We start from the raw sequence: 26,855 nt of genomic DNA on the forward strand, positions 1-26,855 counted from the left end.
CTCTTAATTTACATCCTGAAATGTGTGGCTTCAGGAGTGTCAGATCAAGGATATTATATTCTTGGGATTGGTCCGAGTAAGGGTAACGCTGATTTAGTCAGAGTTGCGGAAGTTTAGGATCGCCCAGCACGCGACAACGAGTTCGCTTAGGTCGATGCAAAATTGTCGTGCCCCGGGTCCGCTCCGGAGAGGAGCGGTGGGTGGGTCCGTTGTTAATTGCCCGCATCCGAAGCGACTCACGCTGAACTACCCACTACAATATCGGCCTAGCCTTTCCGAATCCTGCGGAATCCCGCCCACGGCTCCATCCCCGTGGCCTGTTTCCTTCTGCGAGGGATTCGGGTCTGCACTACCCTTTGAACCTGTTCCAACCCGAGTGGATAAGTGGTATAAGGGGTGAAATGTTTGACGATACACGAGTATTCACTAGAGCGGTTTTTCTTTATGGCACCAATACAATGTCAATAGCACACTATATACACAAAAGATGGTATGCGGTAAAATGATTAGGCGGATAATGGTTCTTTCCTTGTAATTGATAGATAGTTAACAGATGGGGCCCCAAGGTGTGCACCCAGGTTAATGGTGTGTGCACGAACACGAGAATAAAAAAAACGCGAAAAACCAAAAACCTACAATAAGGCGGTCAACCATCTTAATAAATAGGTTGATGTTTGTATGTATTGGATTGCCCGTAATGAAGGAGTGCCGAAGACACAAGCAGGCTATAAAGGAAATCAAGTTTGCCTCCTTCCTTCTCTCAGTATTCACTACGAATTTCTTTCAGGTTCATTTCTCCTATGTAAAGTAACTACACAAAAATTTGTAATATAGTTCGTAATAGTTTAGAGCAGCAAAATGTGCTGTCTTCTTTTCTTCAGAGTTTGGCCAAGAAAGACACCAGTTCCAGTCCAGAATAAGAATAAGAAAGAATAGGACCTGTTATCATCTGGTGGCTTACTTTCACTCATCTTAACAAAGCTATTACACTGTGCTAATTTCGAGTCTTTACTCAGTTATTTATTCAAATATGTCACGATTTCATCTCAGATGCATGTGATGGATATGAGGGGTGAGCGCAGTCGGTGAGAGGTTCCACTGTGTCTGCGGGATCCATCCATTTATAGACACATCGGCTAATCCCTGCAAGCCATTGTATACGCAAGTTAAACGTTCGCAAACATCAAACGATTGTGAATTGAAGTGAACGTGGCGGCATGGTCGTGATTCGTGATCTACGTGGCCCCAAGCGATTAATGGGACAGTCATCCTTTGTCCACTTTATGGTGACTATGATCCCCTACGACCCTCTTCTGCTCCCTCCACCCTCCCTCTTCCTCCATGACCCTTTGTTATTAAATCCCAACGTATGCTTGGGCTTGTTTACGCTCGCTCCAACAACTGCGAGGTTACCGCTAGTAGCAACGCATTTCGTATGTCAAATATACATCCCCTTTCAAGTCGGCCCTTTTCAACATTCACTGCAGCTATTCGGTTAAACTTACAATGTTAGACTTAAGAAAGAAATCCTGGTTCTCGATAATCTGAAATACTTATATATAACCTAACAGTGTGTAATCTTTGACAAGTAAGTTTTGTCAATATTCTTCTGCTTCATTTTCCTAGTTTTATTTCTCAGTTCAGACAAAAGAAGACAAAAAAAAAAGATTTTTTTATTAGCTCTGGTCTCCACTCGTTGTTAATTGTTTGTCAGCTTTCGACATTATTGGGTCCTACGCTGTCTATGCAGAAATTTATCCCATGCAACTTACATATGAATGGAAAGATGGTAAATGGAGACATTTACGAAGCCGGAGTTACGTGAGTACAACCTCCTGTGTGGTTTCCAAGTATTTTATATTGAACTCTTATAAACGTTTTCGTTCTTTTTTCTTTCTGAGTTGTCTCTCACGCACTAAATAAACGGATGTTTATTTCCAGAATATTCGAATAATCAGTGCTGTAATTATTGCAGTACTTGTGATCATTACTGCAACAGTCATTATTCGAACAGCTTTCGGTATGAGAAAGGCTGTTAAAGACTTGAGGGACAGGAACACGTTCAGTAATGCGGTACGCTGTTTATTTATCCATAAAATCCGAGTCTAGTGCAATATGTAGAATCATTTCTGAGAATGACATTTGAGAAACATGCTGTTAGAACAGCGTTAGACAGCATAAAAATGGTGAATATTCGATAGTTAAGCGCCTAAAGGTGGAAAAAGGTGATCTACTTTTCTGCCTTTTTTACATGGTCGGATAAAATGCCAGCCATTTTCATACGAGGAAGTGTTTCATACGTGTATGCAGTTAGAAATTGGTATTCCCATTATATTGAGGGGTGTCAGAGAGGACTGCTCACAGTTGCATCACAATCTAGATAGACGCGAAACAGAACACTTCTTAAACCCGATTTATTCGCTTGAGTGATTTCGCTCAGCGAACATAAGAACTTTCACGTACAAAATTTAAATGGTGATTTTCAAAATTCATTTCTCAAAACAGATTTGTTCGCATAAATTGCCTATCGTTAGTTGCAAAATAGCATGGAATTGATTATGTTAGTATCTTGCTACAAAAATCTAACGCTAGGAGTGTAGGTCGGGAGTATGGGCGCGATTGCACTCAGCTACAGAAGAAGCTTCTAGCTGCTTCTAGAAGCTTCTCAGCCAAACGTATGTAAAAGCGTCATGTCACTGTTGTGCCATGGTAGTTATGCAAATGGATTGTCGAATTTCCCAGTGATATCTTTCTTTACTATTGAAAGAAATGCCGTACAGCACGTCAAGCGGTCACCAACATCAACAAGTGAGTGATGGGGCTACTACCCACCGTACCGTAAACAACTGAGTCCACCGCTTCGACGAGGAAAACTTCTCCTTCGACGAGTCAGTGTCAGAGTCGATGTTGACGACAATTTGTCAAGTCTCTTGAAATAAATGCAACCACGCGGATGATGGCTGCACAACTCGGCGTTGGTGAAAACACTGTTGACCGGAAAGTCCTCCGCTTTTTCTGAGCACAATAAGGGATTGGAGTGTAGGTTTTTGGAAGGTTCGAGCTATATAACTCATGTGCAGCTATACTTCGCAAGATTCTCATTCAAAGCGAAAGGGTGCTGTCGCCCAGCATATTGCCAAAAGCCCACAACCTGAAAGGTCAAGCGCCTAATTGCTTAGATGTCCGTTTTCGTTGAGCGTTCTGGCTCAGTATCTTTTCCAGTCATTTCTTTCCTTCGTCATTGTCATCCAAGTTCTCAAGATTGTGAGTGATTTTGACTAGGTCCTTGTGTCGTAAAGGCTTTGTGGGCAGAAAATAGCTTTTTAGACATGGCAGCGGTGTCTGCCAACGTCTTTGCTGCATAGCACAATGCTGGAAGAACTGTCGAGCTAAACAGATGGGCACGGAGATCTTGGTCCGTCAGTCGGTCCGCTCTTCCCTGACTGGTGCAAAGTCTTCTCACGCTGCTCTCATCGTTCTATTCAGTTCTTCCTTCAAGTCATTCTCCATATTCTAAGAGCGTCCAAACTACACGTATGACAAGGTTTCTACGATTTGGGAACCTTCAAGTTGTACTCTTCTTTCCTTGCAGTAAACGTTCTTCATTAAGTGTGCTTCTTTCAGTTAATTCACAATCCTATTCTCTTCCCTTCTTCATTCAAGCCCTTGAACATCGTTTCTGTTTACTGGTACTTGTCGAAAAGAGAACGATGTCCCCGCAAGACGAAAATTTGAGAAGAATCTTCGATAAACACGTGCGTCCCTTTCTTCCCAAGCAATGATTTCATTCTTCATTGTAATGCAGCCGTGAACAGCTTCAGGGGTATAGTATCGTCTTGTAGTGCCCCCTTTTTAATGTGTATGTCGAAGGGGCGGTGGAAAAGCCATATCGTAGTGGTACGTCGATCGTAGCAATTGGCAATGTTGTTCTAATTTTATAAGAACAAAGTTTGAGACTGTCTCCATGGCGATTCGTGGACGTGTTGCTTTGGTTCAAAATAAAAGACGTCATAGCAATACGAGATTTGATCACCTCTCACCGGTCGCCATACCGTTCCACGTCTGAGAAGGCAGGGCTCAGAAGGCAAGGTATGAAGACAGTGTTCATGATGGAACGGCAAGTAGACTTTTCCCTTTACTAAAGAGTCTTGTCATGGCGAGCTTAGTTCTCAAAACACGTTGTCGTCAATCTATGTGTGCAAAACGGTGGTGAATCTTACCAGTGGTACCAATCTTACCAGTAGCTTCTCTACCGAGCCAGAGTCACCTCCACGCCACTGCGAGGCGTTAAACCGTTGCGGAGAGAATGCTTAATTAAAGCATCGGTACCAACTATTCGTTTCGTCACGGTAAACGGCTCGACATTGTCGAGGAAACTCCAACATCCCTGTCTACGCGTCTAAACTTCTAGAATAGTTCCGCGTGCCATCAAAATGAACGTATAATTCTGTGTGTGCTGCACGCAGTACTCATCATTTCAAACAAGAGAAGCATCCGAGAAGTGACGTGCTTTGTCAACTGCAACAATATCGCGAAAGCGAATAGACATGAAGAGCGAAGAAGTTTGAAAAGGTAGGGAAAGACAAGAACCAGAAGAATGCTTCTGCTTTTCTCAGCGGCAAATTAAAAAGATGTTCTGCGATCCTAAACAATGCTAATGGAGTCGCTGTTGGTGAGGCAACCCTACCAGTTTGAAGAGATCACTTTAACATCTCGTTATGGCGATAGCAGCCATCGTCTCCTGAACAGGAGCACGTCCAGTGATTGACGCGGTCAGCGAGGAATCACCGACAGAGACAAAGATTCTGATCTATCGTCGAAAGATGAAGAACAGAAAGTCTATTTGAGACGACGACGACGGAATTAACGTAGAAATGCATCCTCCATATAAAGTTCGTGAATTGGCCAAAATTAAATCCGTTCAGTATGGATCAAAGAAAAGATATCTTCTCTGTGGAAACATTTTCATAGTCCTGCTCTACAAAAAGTTATCTATCACGGATCCAAGTAATTATCGAGGAATCTCATTGCTCTGTTTTAGAACTAAGTCTTGCAGCGAATCATCTTAGACTTGGTTATGAAGCACTGTGACGAGCGAGCCCGCTTTCAAGCTGGTCGATCTACGACCAGCTTGAAATCTTGATCTTGACCATGATCAAAAGATTCCTTGTTTCGGCAGAATTCGAAGCCAACGCAGTTAGCATTTTTGTTTCGTGGCCGTCCTCACAACGCGCTTCGAACCTATGGAGTATCAGAAAAGTTTGTTCGCTTACTTTATGATATGAATAAGTGAACAACTACTGCAGTTCAAACACCAACCGGATGTACAACACCATTTCATGTGGTAATTGCAATAGTAAGACGAGGGGCAGCAGCATGGTCTTTCCTTTTCAAGTGTTGAACTTCGCTATCGATAACAGATCGCGGACGACAGTCGACCAGTGTCCTGTTGATATCGCCTTAGCATCATCAGCATATCTCTTGACAGATCTAGAGTACGCCGTCGACATTGTGGATTACTAGTTGTTCCGGGCGGAGATACCACAACTACGAGTCAGAAGGGTTTTTGTAGAGACCTCACGGCCCGCCCCATAGATTAAAACACAGATCCTGATATGATGCTGGTTCGTTAGTGATCGCAATGTATTCGTCCTTCTAGTTCATTTTTGGACTTTTGGTGTCCAAAATGCTTCTAATGTATTGAGTACTATGATCTCATACTCGAACGATAGAATAGTAACTTCTACTTCTGTTTCGGAGTTTTGATGACTTATTCTTAGGTGTGCTCCGAGCAGGTTGGAGAGCTTAGATTTTGGTAGTTCACCTAGATGCTCCTTGACCCGAACACACAGTATGATCAAGTCTTCCCAACGATGCAACTTATTACGCCAGAGAACATCCGAACTCGGCAATCCAACTAATATAATTTAGACTAGCGAAAGATGCTGCCCACCTGGACGATTGTAGACGCATCGCAAATTGCCCTTGTTCCATTACTCGTATTAAGTCGCATAGTTGGAAAGTCAAGATCTGTTGAACTGTGTTTCACAGACACGCACTAGGGGATTGGACATGATCACCTCTATAGTTGTAAACTGGACACCTACCCTCTTCTGCTCGTGGAGATGACAACATCGTCAAATTTGTGATTCCTGTGTTTAACCCAGGGTATGAGGGAGCCTACATTTGTGGTAGTTCTAGGAAGGGAGTTATATCAATCGGCGTCAAACTGTTTTTCCAAGACAGCAGCAATGTGTGTTCGATTGGCTAGAATCGAAGAAGTGTATGGCAGGCAGGCAGGAGCCCATGCGTTGCTGCAGACGCGCTGCGATCGTCTGGCTGAAGAATTTCTGCGCCAACCGCAAATACTTATTTAGTGAGAATTAACTTTTTAGGGGTTACTGGCATTTACAGCGCTAGACTGTTTGTTATGCGCAGAAGCTAGTCTATATTCTCTTTGTGCGGTGATTACTTCTATACAAATAAAGAAGACAATTTGTCATCAAATACATAACTCGGTTAGTCAATCTCCTCTATTCTATTTAATACCACTTATTAGGTGAAACTTTGAAATACGTTCAGATTTTATGGCCCAGAGAATTACAAACTTTTTTTCAGTATGAGAGCAGCGCTCTTATCTATTTTTCGCTGAATGCGTACAGTATTTGCATACTGAGCAGAAGTTTACGAGAAGAATTCAAAAGAATTTTCCAAAGGTGTATTAAATGTTGGACAGGATGCCAAAATACTGCCGTAATTTGGGGACCAACCCAACTAAGAAATGCACAAGTAATGGTCTACTAAGTAATGTTTGGAATTCGTTTGTTGTCTGTTGATCGCACTTATTCTTGTAAGTTCCATATTCGGTTTTTTCTATTTGTTCTTCCTTCTTTTTTTCGATGGGCTGTATTAGAATGAAATAAATCCATTACTACTCAAAGAATTTTCTGAGCTTCACTGGTGGAAGAGAATTTCTTGAAATTATGTTAGGTGAAGTAGAAAGTTGTGCGCGTTTTCGCTAGATGTCTTTAGTAGGCGACATCTGACGATGTAACCATCACATCGGGTTATATTTTATGGTGACTTCAAGGTGACATTACGAGAACAAAAAGAAAAGATCGTGGAATTACTATGTGCTCCTCCCATCGGAACACTCAATTCGGACCCCTTCTGCGTACAGCTGAACAGATTGAAGAGGGCGATCGACCAGAATTGGCCTACAGGAAAGGTGTTCCACCGAAATAATGCCAGGCCGCATACAGAAGTTCTGGATGGGTGTTTCCACCGCACTTTCTATAGCCCACACCTGACATTAAGCGACTATGATCTTTCCAAAAAATCTTCTTGACGACAAACCTGTGAAAATGATGTGGTCAAGTTTTTTGCAAGTAAGGACCACGACTTCTTCGATTGCAGAATTATGAAGCTGCCATCACAATGGATAGATGTTATCAATCAAACGGCACATATATTTGAATAGGTTAGTCCTAACTATGTTAATTCCATCGTAGAATTAAAACGAAAAAAGGCTCAGAACTTCTTATTTCACCTAGTAATTCCATGAAGTTATCTACTGTCACTTCAAGAGATTGGCTTCATTTGTATCACCAGCGTCACCAGCGCTTATACTGGAGGGTTCGTTGCATGTTCGCAGCATTTATGAGTTTCCTCCGCCTGACGCATATTACCCATTACTAAACCGATGAGTATTACGGTAATGCGAATGAACATAAAAGTCAGAAGCTGTAGCTCTATATTTGGGTAAGAACTGATTTCGAGTATTGCCCATGTTCGACTGTCTTTAAATCTCGACATGTTGAAACGTAGTTTTTAATTGATTTCCTTGAGCTGTAGCAAAGATTGGTATTGATCGTCTTTATTAAACAACGGCTAACGTTTCGACGTTATCGCCTTCGTCAGAGCCTAGAAGATTCAAAGCCATTAGTGATTTATCCTCTCAAGCGCCTCACCCTACAGAAAGCATCCAAACGGTAAGCAAACTCAAACAGCAACACATAGGCTAGTACTCACCTCATTAGCTAGACTTGTTAACGCAGCAGACCACCACGTACCACAACTACGAGTTACAAGGGTTTTATATAGGTCCCTATACCCTAGTGATTGATTATTCAAGCCATTAGCCAATAACTAATGGCGTTGAATCTTCCAGGCTCTGACAAAGGAGATAACGCCGAAACGTTAGCCGTTGTTTAATAAAGACGATCAATATCAATCTCGGCCACAGCTCAAGGAAATCAATTAAAGGAACCGATTTCGTTTGGCGTTTTTTTCAGAGCGGAGTGCTACCTCATTGCTCGACTTCGCACATAACTGAGTGCTTTAGATCGTGTGAGCCGCCCGATACTCCTGGTTTCTGTAGAAGAATAAAGAAATATTTTGGACTTGGAGCTCTTCTCCAATGTTCGCTGTGCTTGTTACAAAGAAAATTTTACTTTCACGAGTACTCGTTGGAACTCAAATTTTCCCCGAAAGCTAAATTAAAATTAAGACGTGATGATGGAATAATGTTACTTTCAAGCGGGATTAAATGAAAGTAGAACAAACAGCACCTATGGCAACAAGTATTGCAACATGTAGGCAGTACATGTATTCGGAAAAACATCGTACAGATCGATGATTTCGAAAACGTCAAGCTCTGTAATTTTCCCACGGTTTGCACGCACATACATCCGTGCATGCATATCATAGGGTGAGTTTTCAACTCCTCAATTCTGGTAATATTCTCGACATTAGAAAATTCGACTGTCAATGTATTTGAATGCCTTGGATCTATTCAACCAGTCGTTCGAATACAGATGTATTTAGAGAATAGCTAGGAGTGTAAATGAGCAGCTGAACTCATAAGCGTTTTCCACCCTTCAATACAACACTTAATGAATTTTTCACTTCAAAAAAGCAAAGAAACCATCGCTGAATCAGAAGTAGCCCATTAGACGAGAAATGAAACTGAGGTGATACAAATGATGGGTAACCGGAATGTATGTGTGAGACCATGATCGTTTGTTTCTTTTGATTTTCTTCTTGCTTTTTTTTCGGGTGAAGGGCATTAAAGTGGTGTGCAGAGTGTCAGATATGTGTATTATGAGTGAATTTCAGCAGCCACATTCACCAATAAGAAATAGAAATGACTGCTTTTACGGGATGCAGTCGTTTGTATTTTACCTTTAGCTGGATATCACCCCAGGGCCGAAGGTAAGGTAGGAAAGGACGCTTCTTGAGCCTCTTGTTCTGGTTGAAACCGTTCGGGACATTTCATCAACGTTCTTTCGAAGTGGGACCCGCTGAGTCTGTTGATTTGAGCTGGTGTCTGCTCAAAATAAACTCTGCATTATTTGCCGCACATGACCGATAGCTGCTCTTCACATGAGTTATTGTCTTTTCTCTCATAATACTCCCACTGAAGTGTCGCACTGTAAGTTTTTGCGACTTAATAAAATAAACAAAACCTGTAACGGAAATCTATCACGAATTAGTGCTTAAATGAAGGAAAGTATCGATTTCTCTGGATTCCGTCGTTTCTTTCTACGTGATATCAGCGCTTGCAGGATTTTATGTGATCATGCATGATTTGCAAGTACTTTTCGGGGCGAACATCGCGGATTTTTGTTCCGACAAATATTACGAAATCAATATTGGAACGGCTTTGTTCGAGCGGCGTACAAATTCGTACTGTTACTGTTCTAAAACATTTCTTTATTGGTTTTTAAAAAAAAATATTACAACTAGTCTTACTTGTCCTTCCTTCAGTCCACTCTTCACTATTCTATGATCTTAAATGAAGCTTTCGTACCTTTACGGAGCCTCCTTTCAGCTAATTGTTGGTACTTCCGCAGCATATTTCATGTTTTATCATCGACCGATTTTTGAGTAACTTTTTGTGCTAGTTCTGATTTAAAGAAATTAGTTGAAAAGTCGAAGAAAATTTTACACGGGAGGTGTTACATGACTACAGAAATAAATAGAAAAATCAAAAGTAAGGAATCCTCCTTCGCAGATTTCTACATAATATTATTTGAGATTCGTCACGATTTACAAGAACTTGAAAAAAAAAACTTATTTGTCTACGGAGTCTTTTTTCACATTGCAAATCCCCTGACTTTCTTTCTCCCTTCCAAAATGAGGCGGAGTGTCCTCGGGCATAGGAATCACTTGTAAATAGCGATTGCACATCTTTGCGAACTGTGAGTTGTAAATGAAATTAAGAGAAGATCACCGTCATGAAAGAACTACTAGTTTACTGCAAACTTGCATCTTTTGTATTTATGCATAACTATGCAAGAAATGTTGTACATGCTGTGGGCTGAAAATTTTCGAAAAATTATTTTGCTCTGGTACTTCGGCAGATGTTGGCTCGTTGAACGAGCGCGCAGCACACAGAGCGCACATATAAGAGTAATCGCAGGCCAAAAGAGAACTTCTGCCCAGGGAAATAAAGCTAGTACTACGTGGAAAAGGAATGCAAACATGCTGCCTGTAGATGCTAACTCATCTGCCTATTAACGTATCGTGTCGTATGCTTACGCATTCATGTTTTCTACCTGTCTTACGTGTAAAAATTAGGTTCGAAGGCAGATTTCATAGCAGTCTCGGCGTTCCTCACTTGCTCGACAAAATACGATGCAAGCGGTGGTTGTGTTGTTGATGTTCATCGAACTGGGCGCAGCCACCGATGTTGTAGTTATGAACTCCAACAATGTGAACGAATTACTTGAAAAACATCAGGTACGGCACATAACTTCACATGTCTTAAGGGCATCGACTGTATACGGAAATGTGAGCAAAAGAATAAGTTTAGCTGGTTTTCGCATCGTACGGTGCCGATTGGTGTCCATATTCACAAGCACTTCGTCCAATTTTTGATGCGGCAGCCACCTCTTTCAAAATTGATAATCCGATGGCTGATGTGGTTTGGGTTTACGTGGACTGTGTAGTAGAGGTGATTTCATTCAGAAGAAAAAAATGCAACCAGAAAAACTGTAAATTTCAGGCAGATATTTGCAATAGATTTTTTATAACTAAATATCCGACTATGAAGATATTTATTTATGGCGATATGATGAAGTCTGAGTACAGGTGAGCGATGACAGTGAGAGTTTTGTCGAATAGTCGAATTTTGGGGATAAGATCATGAAGACTGGTGCAACAGCAGCGGTGTAGCTTAGGTGGTAAGTAGTTCGGCTAAGACACGATGCACTGTCGATGGTTCGATACCGCCGTAGAGTCAGTAAAGCGTTTTGTCTCTCTGAGAGTGATAAATTGGTATCAGACTTCTCTACGAGGATAAAAAGACATCGGCTAACCTTCGCAAGTCATTTTATAGACCAGATACGCGTTCAGAAACCTCAAACAATTTCTCAGAAGGATTTTGATGAACGTTGTGTACCTGGCCTTTCCTTTTATTTGTGATTTATCCTCTGAATCTCACGAAAGTTACGCTCAGCTTGTCACCATGACTGCACCAACTCTCTGAAAATTGGATTCCACGGCAAAAAAGAAGTTTTTGCATTCTTGGCTCCTGATATAATGCACGAACGATCGCTTATTCTTGGAAGTCATCAAATGAAAGTGAATCCAGTTAGTGCGCGGTGTAGTTTACTGCCCAGTGTTCTTCACTTGTTGCAGTGTCGTTGAATCTACCTGTCCACGTCAACTTTGGCGATGACGATATAATTCCTGATTAACTATATGATGATCATAATTATGATTAGTTATGGCAACGATCCTTATAATTCATGGACCTATACATTATAAGTGTCGTTGTCACTGCTTCACTCACAAGTATACTTGTTAAGGATGAAAATCGCCCTCGTCTACGCTGCCGATGTAGTGTGAAGGGATTGAGGTAGTTTATACTTCCTGTAATACAATTCCAGAGGACGTCGAGATGTGGATAGTTTGGTTTCCTTCATAGCGCAACATTATGTTGGATCGGTGCGAGATTTCCTGGACGAAGAAGATTTGAAGAGCCGCATGGATAAATCCCGGCGAAATATTGTTGCCTTTATAAAAAGAGAAGGCGAGGAATATAAGAACATCTATGTGAGTTACGAAGCCGAACCTTTCACAAGGAATCGAGCCGAAGTCACTCTTTCGGCTGTCCTTTCATTTGCGGTGGATATTGATTAGGGGCGGGGCATTTGCATGTAGCGTCCATCGCTTGATCGTATTGATCTGCTAGTTTTTAGCAGCTTTATTTTTTGCCAGCACTGACTTCGCCTAACCAGCGGCGTACTCGTCAAGGAGCATGGGCCTCGTAACTGCAACTTTCAGAATCTCGCCCTGCTCCTTCGTGACTACTGCGATATTTGGGTGCCAGCGTTAGGAACCCAACTAATTACCGCGAAACTTCGACTTTATTACATGCCACCGGATAACGATACACCAAATGATGTAGGTAACACATGTTCAAAGCTGTTTCATTGCGAATTATTAGGATCACCAGCAATCTACGGTGGACCTAATCTAGAAGTGTTTTAGTTTGTTGGAGACATGAAAAACTACACTTACCTCAAGCAATGGGTGACGGACAAATGTATACCATTAGTAAGGTGAGTCTTTCCTTTTTCCAAAGCCAGAAGAACACCACAATTTTTTACATTGCCACGGCAGTTCTGCCAGGATTCATTTTAAATGACCCTGATGATAGATTCTTCAGCACTAAGATAAGTACCGGTTTCTGTAACCGAAGCTGCAGAACATTGTCGAGTTTCAGAGAGGTCACATTCGAAAATGTAGAAGGTCTGACTGAAGAAGGCCTACCATTCTTGATTTACTTCCGCGATCCAGCAAAAAAAGAAGATGAAAAGCTCTTCGTTGATGCAGTGAGCGCTTTACTTTTCATTCTTCAGTTTTCACTGCAAACAAATACAATTAATGTTCGGAAATTGACACTTTTTTCCGGAATTTAGGTGGCGCGTGAACTTTATGATCAGCGTGTTTCCATCAATCCTCTATTAGCCGATGGGCTAAAATTTCTACATCCTCTTAGTCATCTTGGAAAAACGATAAAGGTAGAAAAGTATCGAAATGAGGACTAATTCTTACTAATATCATCGACGCTCCTCTACGTTCTCATCTTTAGGACCTTCCAGTTTTAGCAATCGATTCGTTTGTGCATATGTATCTCTTTCCGAATATTTCCCAGTTATCAACGCATGGAGTACTGAAACAGGTGACTGCCATAACAGTCTTATTCACGTAATTTTGCTTCATCGGTCTTACTTTTATTGAACCCCCACCACTTCCCCTTCTAACCCCTTTAATTCCCAACCTCCGACCATCTCTTCCACCTCTACATCTTCATTTCATGTACGAAATTCGTTTTGACTTGGGATCTTCTTCCGTCCATCCTCCGATGAGAGCCACCTCCGCGACGACTACCCGCACACTCCACCGGTGACGCCGATCGCAGACCGCACCAACAACTTCTGCGGCCCTTAATGACTATCGGCCGCCACACGCTAAGGATTGTGCCGACCGCTTCAGCGACTACGCGACGACCACCCCTGCGAGCCTTCAGCAATCACTACGATTGGAATAAACTGTCAACTGTCCTTGCATTAAATCGTTTTGTGGTGGTGAAAATGGTACACGTCGATCCAGCTGTAATAGTAAACAAGGAGTAAACAAAGTGACGTGCGTTTAGTAAGAAAAACATGCAGTGGGTGTAACACAGAGTTCGCAACATTCTCTAGAAGTGTTGGCTCGAGTCCTAGGCGTTGTGTGCAAAAGATCAACCATTACGCACTCTATTAATGTCAACTTTTGAGCGAATGTCCCGTCTTCGCGACCCAGCGGAATATATATCGAAAGCAAAAGATTAGATTGGTCGGTCACATCATGAGAAGAATCGACGATAGATTTACTAAAAGAACGCGAAATTGGATACCAAGAGATGATAAACGCCCTCGAAGGAGACCGCCAACAAGATGGGGCGACGTGTTCGCTACATGGATGGACTAGCTGAGAGTTCAGCTGGATACGGCTCAAGGACCTGTTCAACGTCACTCACGGAACTTGCGAACATCTCGGATGACAGTGGCGAGGGAACGAAACGAGTGGAAGAGATGCTGGGTCCACACGTCCATTGAAGATGGGTCATCTAAGTATCTAAGCATCATAGTCAACAAAGTAACCACGGCACTATTACATGTTAACCTACCTGAAGTCATGCCTATAGACTTTTTTGGAAGCATTTCTTTTACGTCCAAATCTTGCGCAGGGGACCCTCAAGAAGATCCTTGCGATAGTTGTCTTAAAAAGGCATAAACGAAATTCGAAGTTTTCATGTTTGTAGACATCCTTTTTTTCTCTACTTCTTCTAGTTCTAATTCTGCAGTTCTATTATTTTAGGGGCCACGTATACAAGTCTGATTGTTACCTGCTCCCGGTGACCTTAAACGCTTTTCACTAAACGCTTTCACTTTTGAGTTTACGCATTGGGAACGTACGAGGTATATAACCCGCATTGTTATATGACAAAAGCTTCCCATACAAAAATGTGCTGTCATCCAGCACTAAGCCAGAGCTCACACGCTGGGAGGTCAAATGACTGAGGAAGACATGGAATCTTTGGGAAAAAAACATCCGTCTCATAACGTACCGTTTACTGCACGTACCGTTTGCTGCATTGCAGAAAACACACATGAGGGATCGCCCCATCATCAGTATCGACTACACCACAGCTACACCAAATATTGCGACGATGCTGATGAAAGGAAAGTAGGAGGATTCGTGACAACTTTGAGAATCGATTACAACAACATGGAGAAGGTAGAGGAGTTTGGATCAACGTCGTGCCCCTTGTAATATTGTTGGATTGCAGAGGACTCAAACTCTGGATCGTAAGTGCTCATGAACTTACGGAAACCGCTGAGGACTACAACAAGGAAGTGTTTTTTGACGAACTCACTGCGTTGATACTTAAGATGCCAAGCCAACAAGCAAAAATGAGACTTGAACACCACAACAATACGATGTGCTTGGAAATGGTTCTATCCCACGAAACAACTTCAGATAACGGAAGTCGTCTGGTAGATCCCTGCAAGCAAACGAACCTCATTAACGCACCTATTTTTAAGAGGTTCATGGATGCCATCATCTTACATGGCAAGGGACCACTCTTTTAACGCTAGAACAGCAGCGAAAGCAGAAGATAGCAGCAGCTTTAGCTCGGCAAACATTTTGGCATAGAACATTCTTTTATCAGAAATATGAAAATCCTAAAGAGAGAGTGGAAGACGCAGACTCTTTCGCTTAATGTATTCAGGGCGCTGCCAAGAAAACGCTCCCGGTTCTGGCAGCGAGAAAGCAGTTTGCCTCTACATCTGTAGTGAAAAAATTCACGTACAATTCTGTATGTGTAGCCCGCACTACTGGTGACTAGTCTGGAGAGGCCTCTGAGAAAAAGGTTGTGTCGTCACCTCAAACGTGAGAACGAATGGATCTCAGGAGCGAGGGAGTTTTAAAAGCCATGGAAGGACAAGAACACAGAAAAGGCTTGCAGCCTGCTTGGACAGTATACGAAGAGATTTTCGCCTGTCCTAAACACTGCTAAAGGAGTCGCAGTCGGGGAGGCAACCCCGCCCATCTTTGGGAAATGTTCCAACACTTTGCTGAATCGACAAGCGCGGTCAGTCCCAGATCTCATGCACGGCCAAAGATGGACATACACCACGATTAACGAAGAACCACCGACGATGGAGTTAGCGCAGAAATGCTAAAATCTCTTCCTCCTTCTGGGATTCACGAAGATCATTCAATATGGTTGACGAAAGAATACCCGACACGTGGATACACGCTATCACAATTCCTCGCTAGCTATTCGACAAGGAGCAGAGGAATTACTGAAGAAAACTGCTGCGTGTTGTGTTCAAGGTTTTGGAGCGAATCATCCTGGATCGGCTAATCAAACACCGCGAAAAAACCACCCTCGGCGAACAAGCCAGCTTTCGGTCGATTGACGATTGATCAGGTTTTTATTGTGAAATGAGTGTTTGAGGTGAGGCAGCGGTATTCGACGCCTCTTCAGTTAGCTCTTCTGGACTTTAAAACCGCTTTCGATTCTTCTCATCGTAACGCGCTTCGCGCCGGTGGAGTTCCAGGAAAATTCGTATGACCAGTTAACGATATAAATAGAAAAACAACAGATGCAGTTTGAACACCAGAAGGATGTACATCGTTCGAGGTGGGAGCTACAGTGAGACAAGAGGTCGTTCCGGGACCCTTTGTGTTCAACTTTGCTCTCGGTGAGCAGAACAGCTGAGCAGTGTCCTGCTGATGTCGCCTGAGCATCGTCTGTGCGTCCCCTGTTAAATCTCGAGTGTGCCGAAGATGTAGTAATATTCGCTCCTAGCAAGTTAAAACAAAATTAGCTGCACTACATGATATAGGGATTGGAGACTTGGGCAGCACCGTTGACGGTGACGAAGAAGCTCGAATGCATTGAGAGAAGGCTACTTAGACGACTGTTGGTATACTTTTGGCCGATGATGTGCCATAACGAAGAAAGTAGATATGGTGTATCGGTGACATGTGGAAAACGTCTAATCGTCTTGTCCAAGTTGCTCTGAGGATGCTACCAGACTCGGACTGAAAAGGCTTCCTGGTTGTGGACGGGGATGGTAAAAGAAGATCTGAAGACACGGGGTTGATAGCAGTTCATTCGAGATGTAATGTTTCGCCCATTGTGGATAGATGGATACGTAGATTCTATGCGAGCTCTAACTGAAGACTGAACAGGATGGGCCCGGATATGTCTAACGACAAACCCCGGCGAAGATGCGGGTAGTTGAGTTAGGCCGTAACTGCCTCTCCGGGATTAAGTTAAAGTAGGTCAAGTATGTCATTGTTTTAGTAAACTTGCTTGAAAGAAAAGTTAAAGGCTGTATCGAATGTTATCCAAACGGTGATGTAAAATAATCTTTATCGTGGAACTATTTCGTGGGAGAGAGATTATTTAAAATTTCCTTCGCAAAACTGACAACGTTCCACAAATTCTACTCGATAAGTTCCAATCATTTGTAAAAAGTCATTTCCAGAAGAAGAAGAAGAAGAAGAAAACTCCAGAAGAAAACTGTTAGAGTAAGAGAAAAAGAAATCACACAAAATCTTCAGGAAAATCCGTCAGATGGGTTAATGCATCAGTCATGATCGGAGATGAAGCCCTTCAGCAGCCCGGTATGAAGAATCGACGCACGTTGCATGTACATATCACCACAGAAGAAGTATGATAAAGAAATACCTAGTGACCGGCTGTCTCTGCGTCTCTAGCATTAGCACGAAATCCGCACCGTTCTCACATGGATATGAGCATCATGGCATCGCAAATTCCTTGCTTCGCCACTCAAAGCTGGAAACATGTGAGGAACCTTAAGAATACGATTATTCTTCAAGTTTGAGCTGGGAAACAGATGTATCATGACAGTTTGCTCCATCTACATAACGGTTAATCATTAGCTGAGGTCCAGTTCCTGCTGCCCTTCTTTTTGGGATGTTTTCTTGGATTGTTTTCCTAATTGTCTTACTATACTCTTTTTTTGCGAACAAACCTTTATTAGCCATTCTTTCTGAACGCATACCGTTTTGTTTTTTTAGTTCGTCGAAGATTTGCATTCCGGCAATCTTCACAAACGATTCCACGCAGAAACAGAACAGAAGAAAGCGGAACTTGAAAAATTCAAACAAGAACACAACATTCAAGCTGATCTCGAAGATCGTCGAGAAGAAAAGATGCCGATTGAGGTGAATGCATGCAGTCAGTTATGCTGAGATATGTTTGCCTGAACGATCTCCTTCGATTGCGTTAGTCAAGTGAAAAGCGTGAGCTTGTGCCAAGCAGAGAAATTTGCATGCTGTTGCGGCCGCGTCGCGGTCGTCAGAACAAACATGGTTGGTGGCGTTATGTTTGGGCACCACTTGCGTTTACGGCTTTGCTATATTTTAAGCAGAGTATAATTCTATTTTCTTCACATATTTACATTTTCAGCCGATCAAAACTGCTCCTCTGGAATCGGTATTCAAGGAGTTGAAACCCAGCGGGAAACGGTATTCACTTTTACAGAAGACTGAACTCTAGCTATTTGTTGTTCCTACAGACAAAATTCAATGTGTAGTAAGATTTCGAGCGTAATTTCTTTAAACAAATTTTTTCTATTGAAATTATTTGTTTATGCGGCAGTTTTGAGCACTTGGCTATGGGCGGAGGCTATTGTGCTTGTGAAAATCACATGCAAATAAGCCTTTGTGTTTTTTCTAAACATATAAGAGCACATTTGTCTCCCTAACTTCCTGCTTGAATTGCCACTTTTGAAGAAATACGTGTAAGCTGACTCCTCCCACAGCCGAATAATTAAAATCGACTAAATTCGGGTGTTTTCCTGTGTTGTTCGTTCCACTCCAAAGCTATGCACCTTTCACTTGTTGTCCAAGTGTCTACCATACCTGTCAATTAGTTGTGAACTTACTTGTATTTCGCAAGAAAATTAAAAATTTCACAAATAATATCTTTTTTCTTTACATGCGACTGCTATTCGTCAGCACTAGTATCTATTTAGAAAAATAGAACTGGTTGTTTTCCATGAAAAAAAGACATCCGTTCGATTCGTTAGGCTTTCCTACGCGGAAGAAGAGACAAGTGTCCAATTTTTTGTGGACTCAGACTCGTCCAGCTTTCAGTGGGCTTGGTTTGGTCTTAAATGTCAGTTTCGTTTTCAATGAAAACTCCAATGCGATAAAATCAATCGTATTCTCTTCCATTGCTTACAAAAACACTGCATATGTTATTTTTATCGTTAAAATTTCAAATCTACTTTTAACAACTAAAATAACGGAAGGCGGCATTGCATATTGAAGTTCAGAAGAACTTCTTTCTCTTCTCAACCAAACTTCTCCACCCTATCTAATCCAACTCGTCAAATCTATATCTTATAACTCCTTCTCCGAATAAGTCACCTGGCACAAAGTTGTTTCTTCGACGAATGAAACACTGAACCATAAACCGAATGAAATTTATTACGCCATAAAAAACCACTATTCAGAAAAACTGAACAAGGCAACATCACATTACAAAGAAGTCTGTTAGTAACTGAATAATTTGTACAAATATAATATAAAAATATACATTGATACGAAATGAAAGACCCGATATTAGTGAATTCACAAATCTGAGGCAAGTAGTAGAAAAAGGAAAGATGTGGCTGGAGAACAAACTCAATTTGAGATGAAAAAAACATCAGAAATAAAAGGGAAGAAAAGATTGAAAGTAAAGGTTAGCCAGTTTCGCTGTAACATCAAAATCTGTCGTTTAATGACTTCCTGACTGACCTGCCTAATAAACATTTCCAAAGTGTTATTGATCCGTACCTTCATACGTCCAACAAGAACCACTAATGCCGCACGAGAACTGGTCCCCGTATTCGCACGCACATTCAACGCGGTATTCTCCTGCGGTTACATTCCTATCTGCTAGGGTGCATGCATCCAATCTAGTGGGCCCTGTAGTTCCTTCATGCCATCCATTGTTTCTTTCAAAAATCATAGTCCACTAGAAGGAACTGTGTGGAATTGCTCGGGTACCAGTTTTCGTCCGCTGAATTTTACGTGTACGCGATTTCGTTGGGAAGAGATGATGCAACGAAACGTGACTCATTACAACAGCATTTAAATACACATATGTGCGAGAAAGGGAATATGAGGAATTCAGAGAAAAAGTGACATTCAGATAAACATCAGCCTAACGTGCGTAACTGAGCACTGCAACGGAATGTGAAATGAATTTGAAAATTGTGCGAGGAATTCAATACATTAGCCTAAATGATCCTAGATGGCCAAGCTGATGGCTAGAGTTTCAGTGTAGGCACATGAGAGGAGTTCACCACCTGAGACTAGAAACTTCCACTTTCTCAAGCGAGTCACTTGTCCTCACTTGACCGTGTCAGCTGACCGCAAATTCTATCTTGGATTCTAGATCACTGTTTAGTAAAGTGCGCATGAGCAGCTGTATGTACACGTTAAACGAACAATCGCAAAACTGCGGGCCTTGAGCAGAATCAACCGCATCAGAGAAGAACCACTCCACTTCAAACTGTAAGATCATTATTTACGTATGTCACAATGCCCCATTCATAACGATAACAGTGACTGAAGGACGGTGTGTAATCGCGGAACGACCGCGGGCATCCGTAGTCATCACGGAATGAACGGCGGTGGGCGATCGGCCAAAGTCATCATCGTGACAAGCGGGACCATGTACAGCTGCAGATTCATATCTGGGTGGGTAGAGGTACTGTATAGCCATCGGTGGTGCCTCAGGACTCGTCGGTGACGAAGGGGCGGTGCTTGATAATGATCGTAATGGGTCGAAAATCACGCCCTTTTCGATGTCCGAATACAGAGGTGGTGGCGACTGACTGGAGGCAATTGCTAAAATTACCTAATCAAAAATGGAAAATCTTCTTCAAAAAACGATAAATTTAAGGAGTCGAAACTGGTTCGAACATTTTTCTCCGTAGATTATGAAAAAAGTACAAAAAGAAGAGAGAGAAAGAAAAGAAGAGATAATTAGTTCCGACACAAGAGATTCTTGCGAGCGATACGCGAACGACACTCACCGACGTCATATTTCGGTGGCGGTGGTAATTGTCGCATAATTCGTCCAAGATTTCGTCGACGCAGCGGCTCCACAGATGGTTCTGAAAAGAGAAAATTATGGCCTTCTCGGTGGACCAATCAGCACGTTTTTTGAGCTTCATTCCGTTTCGTTTCCAAATACTTTGGTTACGCCTTTACATTTTAACTTTTGGCTCAGCTTCTGTAGAAAATTTCCCGCAATCTGCGTTCTATATGCGCTTCCAAACAGTTTCCGACCCTAATTTCCAACTGCGTCTGCCTAGATGTTCAGCTGTGTGAAGATATGAAAAAGAGCACGGACAAAAGAGTTCATGTGCAAAGTGTGAAAAATTCCTCACAGAAAATTTTTTGTGCTATTTCAAATAATAAACTGGAGTAGATTTGATTTCGATAAAGTACCACGGAAAAAAAGCTAAGATAAAAAAGACACACATAACATTTTTCAAATAGCACAAGGACCTCACTAGTTCAAATCGGGGTTATTCATTACTAAATATCATGAATTTACATCTACTCTCTTTCCGCATTACAACAATTCTTCATTTCCCTTGCAAACTTGTAAGGGACTGGCAATGGGAAAGCACATGAATATCCACAAACGAATGGATTTTCCCTATTGCTCTCCCCATTGCCGTGATATGAAGCCGTTTGTTTTGGCTTGACGTCAAGTCACCTCGAAAACAGGCACTTCGTCAATGAAATCAGCGCCTCGGCAAAGCAAAATCCACTCTTTAGATTAAAGAAATCGCGCGGAAGCGTAGGTGAACAAGAACTCACGTCGATCATGATTCTTCACGATCATACATACGATGCAGCAGCATAAAAACAACACAAAAAGAACGGGACATGAGATTACGACTATCACCTCCCACAGCTGCGTCGGACGTGTCTCAACCGTGCCTAAAATTTCTTGTATGTGTTGAGCGCGATCAAGTTTCCAGATTAATGTTTTTGTATGGAGAAAGGAATGAAAAATAACCACTTCATCAAAAAAGAAAAACAGTAGCAAATGATGAAACAAACCAAACAGAACGAATTACCTTTAAAACCTCATCTTTAAAAAGTTCAATAAAAGAAACGCGCAAAAAAGCTACATTTAAAGGCAGCATACGACGAACCTGACGTTGTGAGGGAATCCGTGGGAAAAGCCAGAGAAAGGGTTGTAGATTGCCGGATTACGGGTGGTTCCGCTCATCTCTCCCTGATCGTCGTAAGAAACGGCGTGGGAACCACTTTACTTCCTACGAGGTACGCCGGAACGCTCCTCTTTGTGCGCGTTCCGGTCCCCTCAGCTGCCTTCCATTGGTTTTACTTGAATAGGCTGGTAAGAATACATCACTTATCTTCGACCGATCGCTCTTGGATGCAGCGCGTTGCATTCGAAATCGTCGTGAAAAGCAGCTTCTTCCGCACTGTTTTTCACGACGATCAAGGTGGAATGAGCGGAACCACCTCTGAACCCGCAATAATTAATTTTTATAAGTAAAAAAAAACAAACGTTGCGTCTTCACCGTCATAGACTATTCTTCTATTCCTTTTACAAATGGTAGATACGGGAGAATGAACGAAGGTGATCTGGCCAATTTATAAGTTAGGATTTGCGACAGCCTACACTTAACTCCGCTAAAAAAATAGAGTCTATAAATTAAGAGGCTATGTATTCACGCGGTTCAAAATTGAATAATCTGACCGGATTAGAAAGGGCATTCTCTTAGATCTGTCATTACTTTCCAGAAGTTTACAGATGGTATTGTATTTTTCCTATCGCTCATAGCACTTTGTTTCCATGAATAACATTTCGAAGTGATTTCTTTACGACGACCAAATAACATAGAATATCCCGCGCTCAACAAACTGCAAACTCAATGGGTTTTCGACATGTTTGCGTGTTTACGATCGCGTGTTTAATAGAAGTTTCTGGAGAAAAAAACGGGCATTGAAAATTGCTTCCGCTGTTCGATGTTCATGGAAAACATTTCTAAAAGTGTTCAGCTCCTTTGAAGCTATTTTGGTAAGTATTTAATATTGTATTTAGAATACTTATCTTTTTATATTTGTTTTCTTTTACTTCTTTCTGACAGTATGCATTTAATATTTTTTAAGCGTGTAGGAACTTTAAACAGATATGTAGTGATCCTATATAGTCAGGACTTCCGAAATATATATTTATATACATTTCGTAGCGAACTATGTTTTACAGTCTCATATAATATCCAATCCCCAACGATGATAATTCTTTTGCCGCAATGGATGAGTTGTTTTATGGATAAATCAAAAATAAATAAATAATTCAAGCGGAGCATACTCCAAATACCAGATGCACTTCCCGCTAGAAATCAAGCCGTCGATTAAAAAAAATTTCAAAAAAAAAAAAACGTAGAAAAGAACCTCGTAGGAGAACATTCAGAATGATGACTGAAAGCATTGACATTGCAAGCGAGCAAGAGAAGCAGTAAGTAATCTATGGATCAAAGGTGGCAAATTTTCCAAGAAACCTGCTCATCGACGCAAAAAATATTGCTTTCAGTCCGAGATCTTTCTCCCGGATTTCAAAAAAAAGGAGACATACATCTACAGTTGATTTCGAAGAAAGGATGCAAAAACCCTCTGAACGCTTACCAAAAAAGGAAGCAATGTCATAAGAGCCAAACAGCTCAATGAAAAATTCTCCAAGGAAAAAACGTAAGAAAGTTAGTTATTCTCGGAAAGGAAATAATAGAAAAGTGAAAGAGAAAAAAGAGAAGAGAGAGAAAGAGAAAAACAGGCTACTGTGCCAACCAACTATTTAAATTCGTTCTCGAGGCTGTACCGAACGGAGCTGCTCTGTTTCTCCGATGCTTAACATGTACACTAATTCCACTCGAAATTCCACACCAGAAATCCGGATTACCCGACCCACGAATGTAGGATCCCCTTTGGATTACCAAAGCTTAACTGAGCTAATGTCAGATCCAGAACAGATTCGTGAACACAAAAACAATGAGAATGAGTGCTTCTGACGCAATTCTCAAGCCTCACAAAATTCGAAAAATTGGAAAAATCCCATTGTATGACAAAACGAAATAGAAGAAAGACACTGGACGTGACTAAAGGAATCCAATAATTAAGCTCAAATTTTCTGATATTTAAAAAATCACCTGGAGGAAACATCACGGTAGCGTTCATGGCGTCCATCATGTTGTCTGGGAGTAAGGATTCACTCATGCTCTTTCCTGAAAGTTCAAAAAAGTAGAGGTGACCAAACGAGGTCGCCGATAACACGGACGCACTATCGAGTACAGATCAACGAATTAGAGCGCGACATGTTTACAGTACAGAAAGAATTACAACAAAGAACCTCTTATGTACAGCAATGAGCTGTGTTTATGTGTGCGTATGTGCAGACATTGATCCTGTACTCAGACTTCAAACGTTAGTGATGAGCGACGGATCGATAGGAGCAAAAAGCACCCATCTTCTTTCCCGCGTTATCCTTTTCGTTTCAGTTGTCAACGACCTATTTCTTTACATCGATCATCGAAAACAACGCTCAGAGTTACTAACAACGAGTGAAATCCCACTCTCCAACCCTCTACCTAGGTCTACTCTTGGAAGGATGAAATGTCATGGATTCGTTCATTCATTTACTCACTCACCCATTCCATTCATTCATTTTTCCATCCACTTATTCATTCGATTCGCCCGTTCATTCGCCAATTCATTCATTCATCTATCCATCCATTCAAATATTTAATTTCGGTATTATGGAGAAGTTGAAAAGGTCAAAAAAGTCACAAGGAGGTGAAAAGGTTAAGCAAACAACCGAGTTGCTAAGGTAAATACAGGTGTAATGGGGAGCTGAATTGGTACTTTCAGTTGTTCTCATCAAAATTATGAGTTCGGAGTTTGTCACAAAGAAAATTGTTAAGAAAACGAGAAAAATCTTCGGAGAAAGTCTAACAAATCAGTTTTGGAATTTTCCCTCAGAAATCAGAAGGAAGATAGAATGGATGAGGAATCTGCAAAATAATAGCATCTGAAAAACGCGAGAGTGATTTTAGGGAGATTTTCAAAATAAAAACACTTCAAAAAGAAAAGAAATAAAAGGAAAGAAAAACTAAAATCTCAAGACGGAAACTACAACTTGCGATTTGACCTCTGAATGGACCTGCATTTGAAAAAAAAAAGGACCAAGAAACCAAAAAAGCCAGAAAACACAAACAAACACGAAAAAAGAGAAAGTGTGCATGAGCCTACAGCCTATAAAATAGTATAGTACGTGCATGATTCAGGGTAAATAAAGCGAAAAACAAGAGATGGTGTTCGTTTATCAATTACTGGGATGGTGTAATCAGCATGCCTGAGAATCCTGAGAACAGCTGATTCACAGGAAACCTATTGACGGATTGCTGCATTTTGCGGTTAATTAGTGTTCGTACGAAAATTGATGCCGTTTTAATAACGAGTTCAAGGGGAGAAAGAGACAAAGCAGCATACATATATAATGGAAGAGGGAGAAATTATAATACATCAATATGTTACTTCGATATGCATAAGAAGTTTTAGATTTTGACAATGTTAACTTTTCTTCCAAAAATCAGGATAAAAATGGATGAGTACAACCCGGTGAGCTACGGAAAGGAAACGAAATTCCTGGATAAATTAGACTGACTGCCAAAAACACCATCCACTAAGCAATGGATTCTGACCCCAAAAATGATATCGTCCAGATTAGTCATCATTAAAAACGTTTGGTACCAGCACTGATATGAAGGGCATGACCTTTTTGAACGTTGCCGCTGAAGGGCGTCGCAGTAGCGAGAAGGCGAAGCAGAAAAGAGGAAGGTTCCAAAAAATTCTTCCGCAGACACAGCATTGAACATTCATTTCGATATTATTGCGGTTTCCGACTAACAATTCTGGACTTCCTGAAATTTCTTGGAATTCTTGGAAAGAAATTGTAAACAAAATTAGTTTCCCAAGCGTAAAAGTCATGAATAGTTTTGAATCGCAGCAAACGTAGAGAACCTCGGTACTACCGCAGTAAAAGCGCCGTATTCTCAGCTTGTTTTCCAGCACTGAATACCATACTTAGCAGAATATGCGCATTGCTAACACACGAAGTGGCGTAGCGAATAGTTGTCGCACACGTACGCGGAGGTGGGCGATGCGGAACCGTCCGCAAGGTTGATTCCCACTCAGAAATGCACATGCATAAATATGCAGCGAGTAACTGAAGCCACACAAGGAAGTGGCTAACAAAAAATACGGGAAATATGACGGGGCAGTCTTAGCAGCTGTTTTTTTCCCTCCCTCTGCCGCTGTTCAGTTGAATCGCTTAAACTTAACAGAGGTGGATATTTCGGAATCACTGCTATTACAGCGATAGGATAAATGGAAGAGAAACCGAGTTGAAATGCGAGCAACGACTACAAAGCTCTACTGCGGTAGCATCGAAAGCAATTTCTGTAGACATACGCATCATAGAATATTCCAATACGCAACTGGGCGCAGCATGCCAAAAAAAGGTAGCGTGGGGAATACGGTCATTGTTTGAATTTTTTCTTTGAAACGTCCATCCAAAAGTCAAGACTAAAGGTAGAAAACAGATTAATTTTTGTGAAAAAAACGTGATTCCAAAGCAATATTTTCAAATTGTGCAAAAAAGTTGATATCATGTTATAATGAATATTCATTACAACAACCACGTAGTAAACATCCGTCGAAACATTGGAACAAAAGAATCGGATCTCAAAGATCAGTGTTCTTAAATTGTGCAAAAAAATCTGTTCTAACGATAAAGTCCTAGTGAATTTTTTTTCAATCTGCTAGTTGTTCCTGACGTGTCTTTCTGGAATAGATCCACTTTAAGGGAGCTCGATGTATTCCGAATGCATTCCCGGGAAAATCCGTATTTTTTTTATTATTTTTTTACGTTGACTTTAAGACAAACAAGAGGAGTTTGAGAGCCTAAAAATAAGAAAAGCGTACAGATTTTCGAAGAAAAAACCTTTTAATAACCTCAAGTTGTGCTTTGACGAAATTTCCTCCCGTTACTCTCAGAGTAAATGAAATAATAAAAACATATTCTTAGCAACGTGGTTGCAGGCAAACCACTAGGCTATACGGTAGGGTTAAAATGACACGAAGTACGGCGCAGCTGCGTAAGCGGCTGGGCTCAAAACGGTATCGCCATAGCGGCTCTGAACGAGGTCGGACCATCGCGG

At 41.4% G+C, this 26,855-nt stretch overlaps 2 protein-coding genes across 5 annotated transcripts; one reads left to right on the forward strand and one right to left on the reverse strand.

Annotated features, from left to right (window-relative positions):
- Window positions 1–1,761: 1,761 nt before the first annotated feature.
- RB195_001471 (uncharacterized protein) lies at window positions 1,762–18,097 on the forward strand (the record flags this gene model as incomplete). 3 transcript variants are annotated; one of them, XM_064198257.1, is made up of 14 exons in its annotated part: window positions 1,762–1,821; window positions 1,942–2,073; window positions 6,396–6,518; window positions 10,603–10,743; window positions 10,817–10,957; window positions 11,009–11,094; window positions 11,895–12,060; window positions 12,292–12,411; window positions 12,499–12,569; window positions 12,734–12,842; window positions 12,930–13,031; window positions 13,103–13,192; window positions 17,617–17,763; window positions 18,008–18,097. In XM_064198257.1, 14 exons carry the CDS (start codon window positions 1,762–1,764, stop codon window positions 18,095–18,097), a joined length of 1,578 nt encoding a protein of 525 aa, XP_064054137.1. The 3 variants fall into 3 exon arrangements, with proteins under 3 accessions (XP_064054137.1, XP_064054138.1, XP_013308013.2); XM_013452559.2 differs by lacking the exons at window positions 1,762–1,821; window positions 1,942–2,073; window positions 6,396–6,518 and having other exon boundaries at window positions 10,639–10,743; XM_064198256.1 differs by lacking the exons at window positions 10,603–10,743; window positions 10,817–10,957; window positions 11,009–11,094; ... (6 more) ...; window positions 17,617–17,763; window positions 18,008–18,097 and adding an exon at window positions 6,619–6,804.
- Window positions 18,098–20,128: 2,031 nt separating this feature from the next.
- On the reverse strand, window positions 20,129–25,504 carry RB195_001472 (uncharacterized protein; the record flags this gene model as incomplete). Of its 2 annotated transcripts, none has more annotated exons than XM_064198258.1 (5): window positions 20,129–20,442; window positions 20,631–20,711; window positions 21,427–21,549; window positions 23,787–23,861; window positions 25,411–25,504. In XM_064198258.1, the coding sequence occupies 5 exons, from the start codon at window positions 25,502–25,504 to the stop codon at window positions 20,129–20,131; spliced, it is 687 nt and encodes a 228-aa protein (XP_064054139.1). The 2 variants fall into 2 exon arrangements, with proteins under 2 accessions (XP_064054139.1, XP_064054140.1); XM_064198259.1 differs by lacking the exon at window positions 25,411–25,504 and adding an exon at window positions 24,285–24,297.
- Between the last annotated feature and the right edge of the window lie 1,351 nt (window positions 25,505–26,855).

The sequence above is a fragment of the Necator americanus genome, chromosome IV, assembly GCF_031761385.1.
Source record: "Necator americanus strain Aroian chromosome IV, whole genome shotgun sequence".
NCBI classification, from domain to species: Eukaryota; Metazoa; Nematoda; class Chromadorea; order Rhabditida; family Ancylostomatidae; genus Necator; species Necator americanus.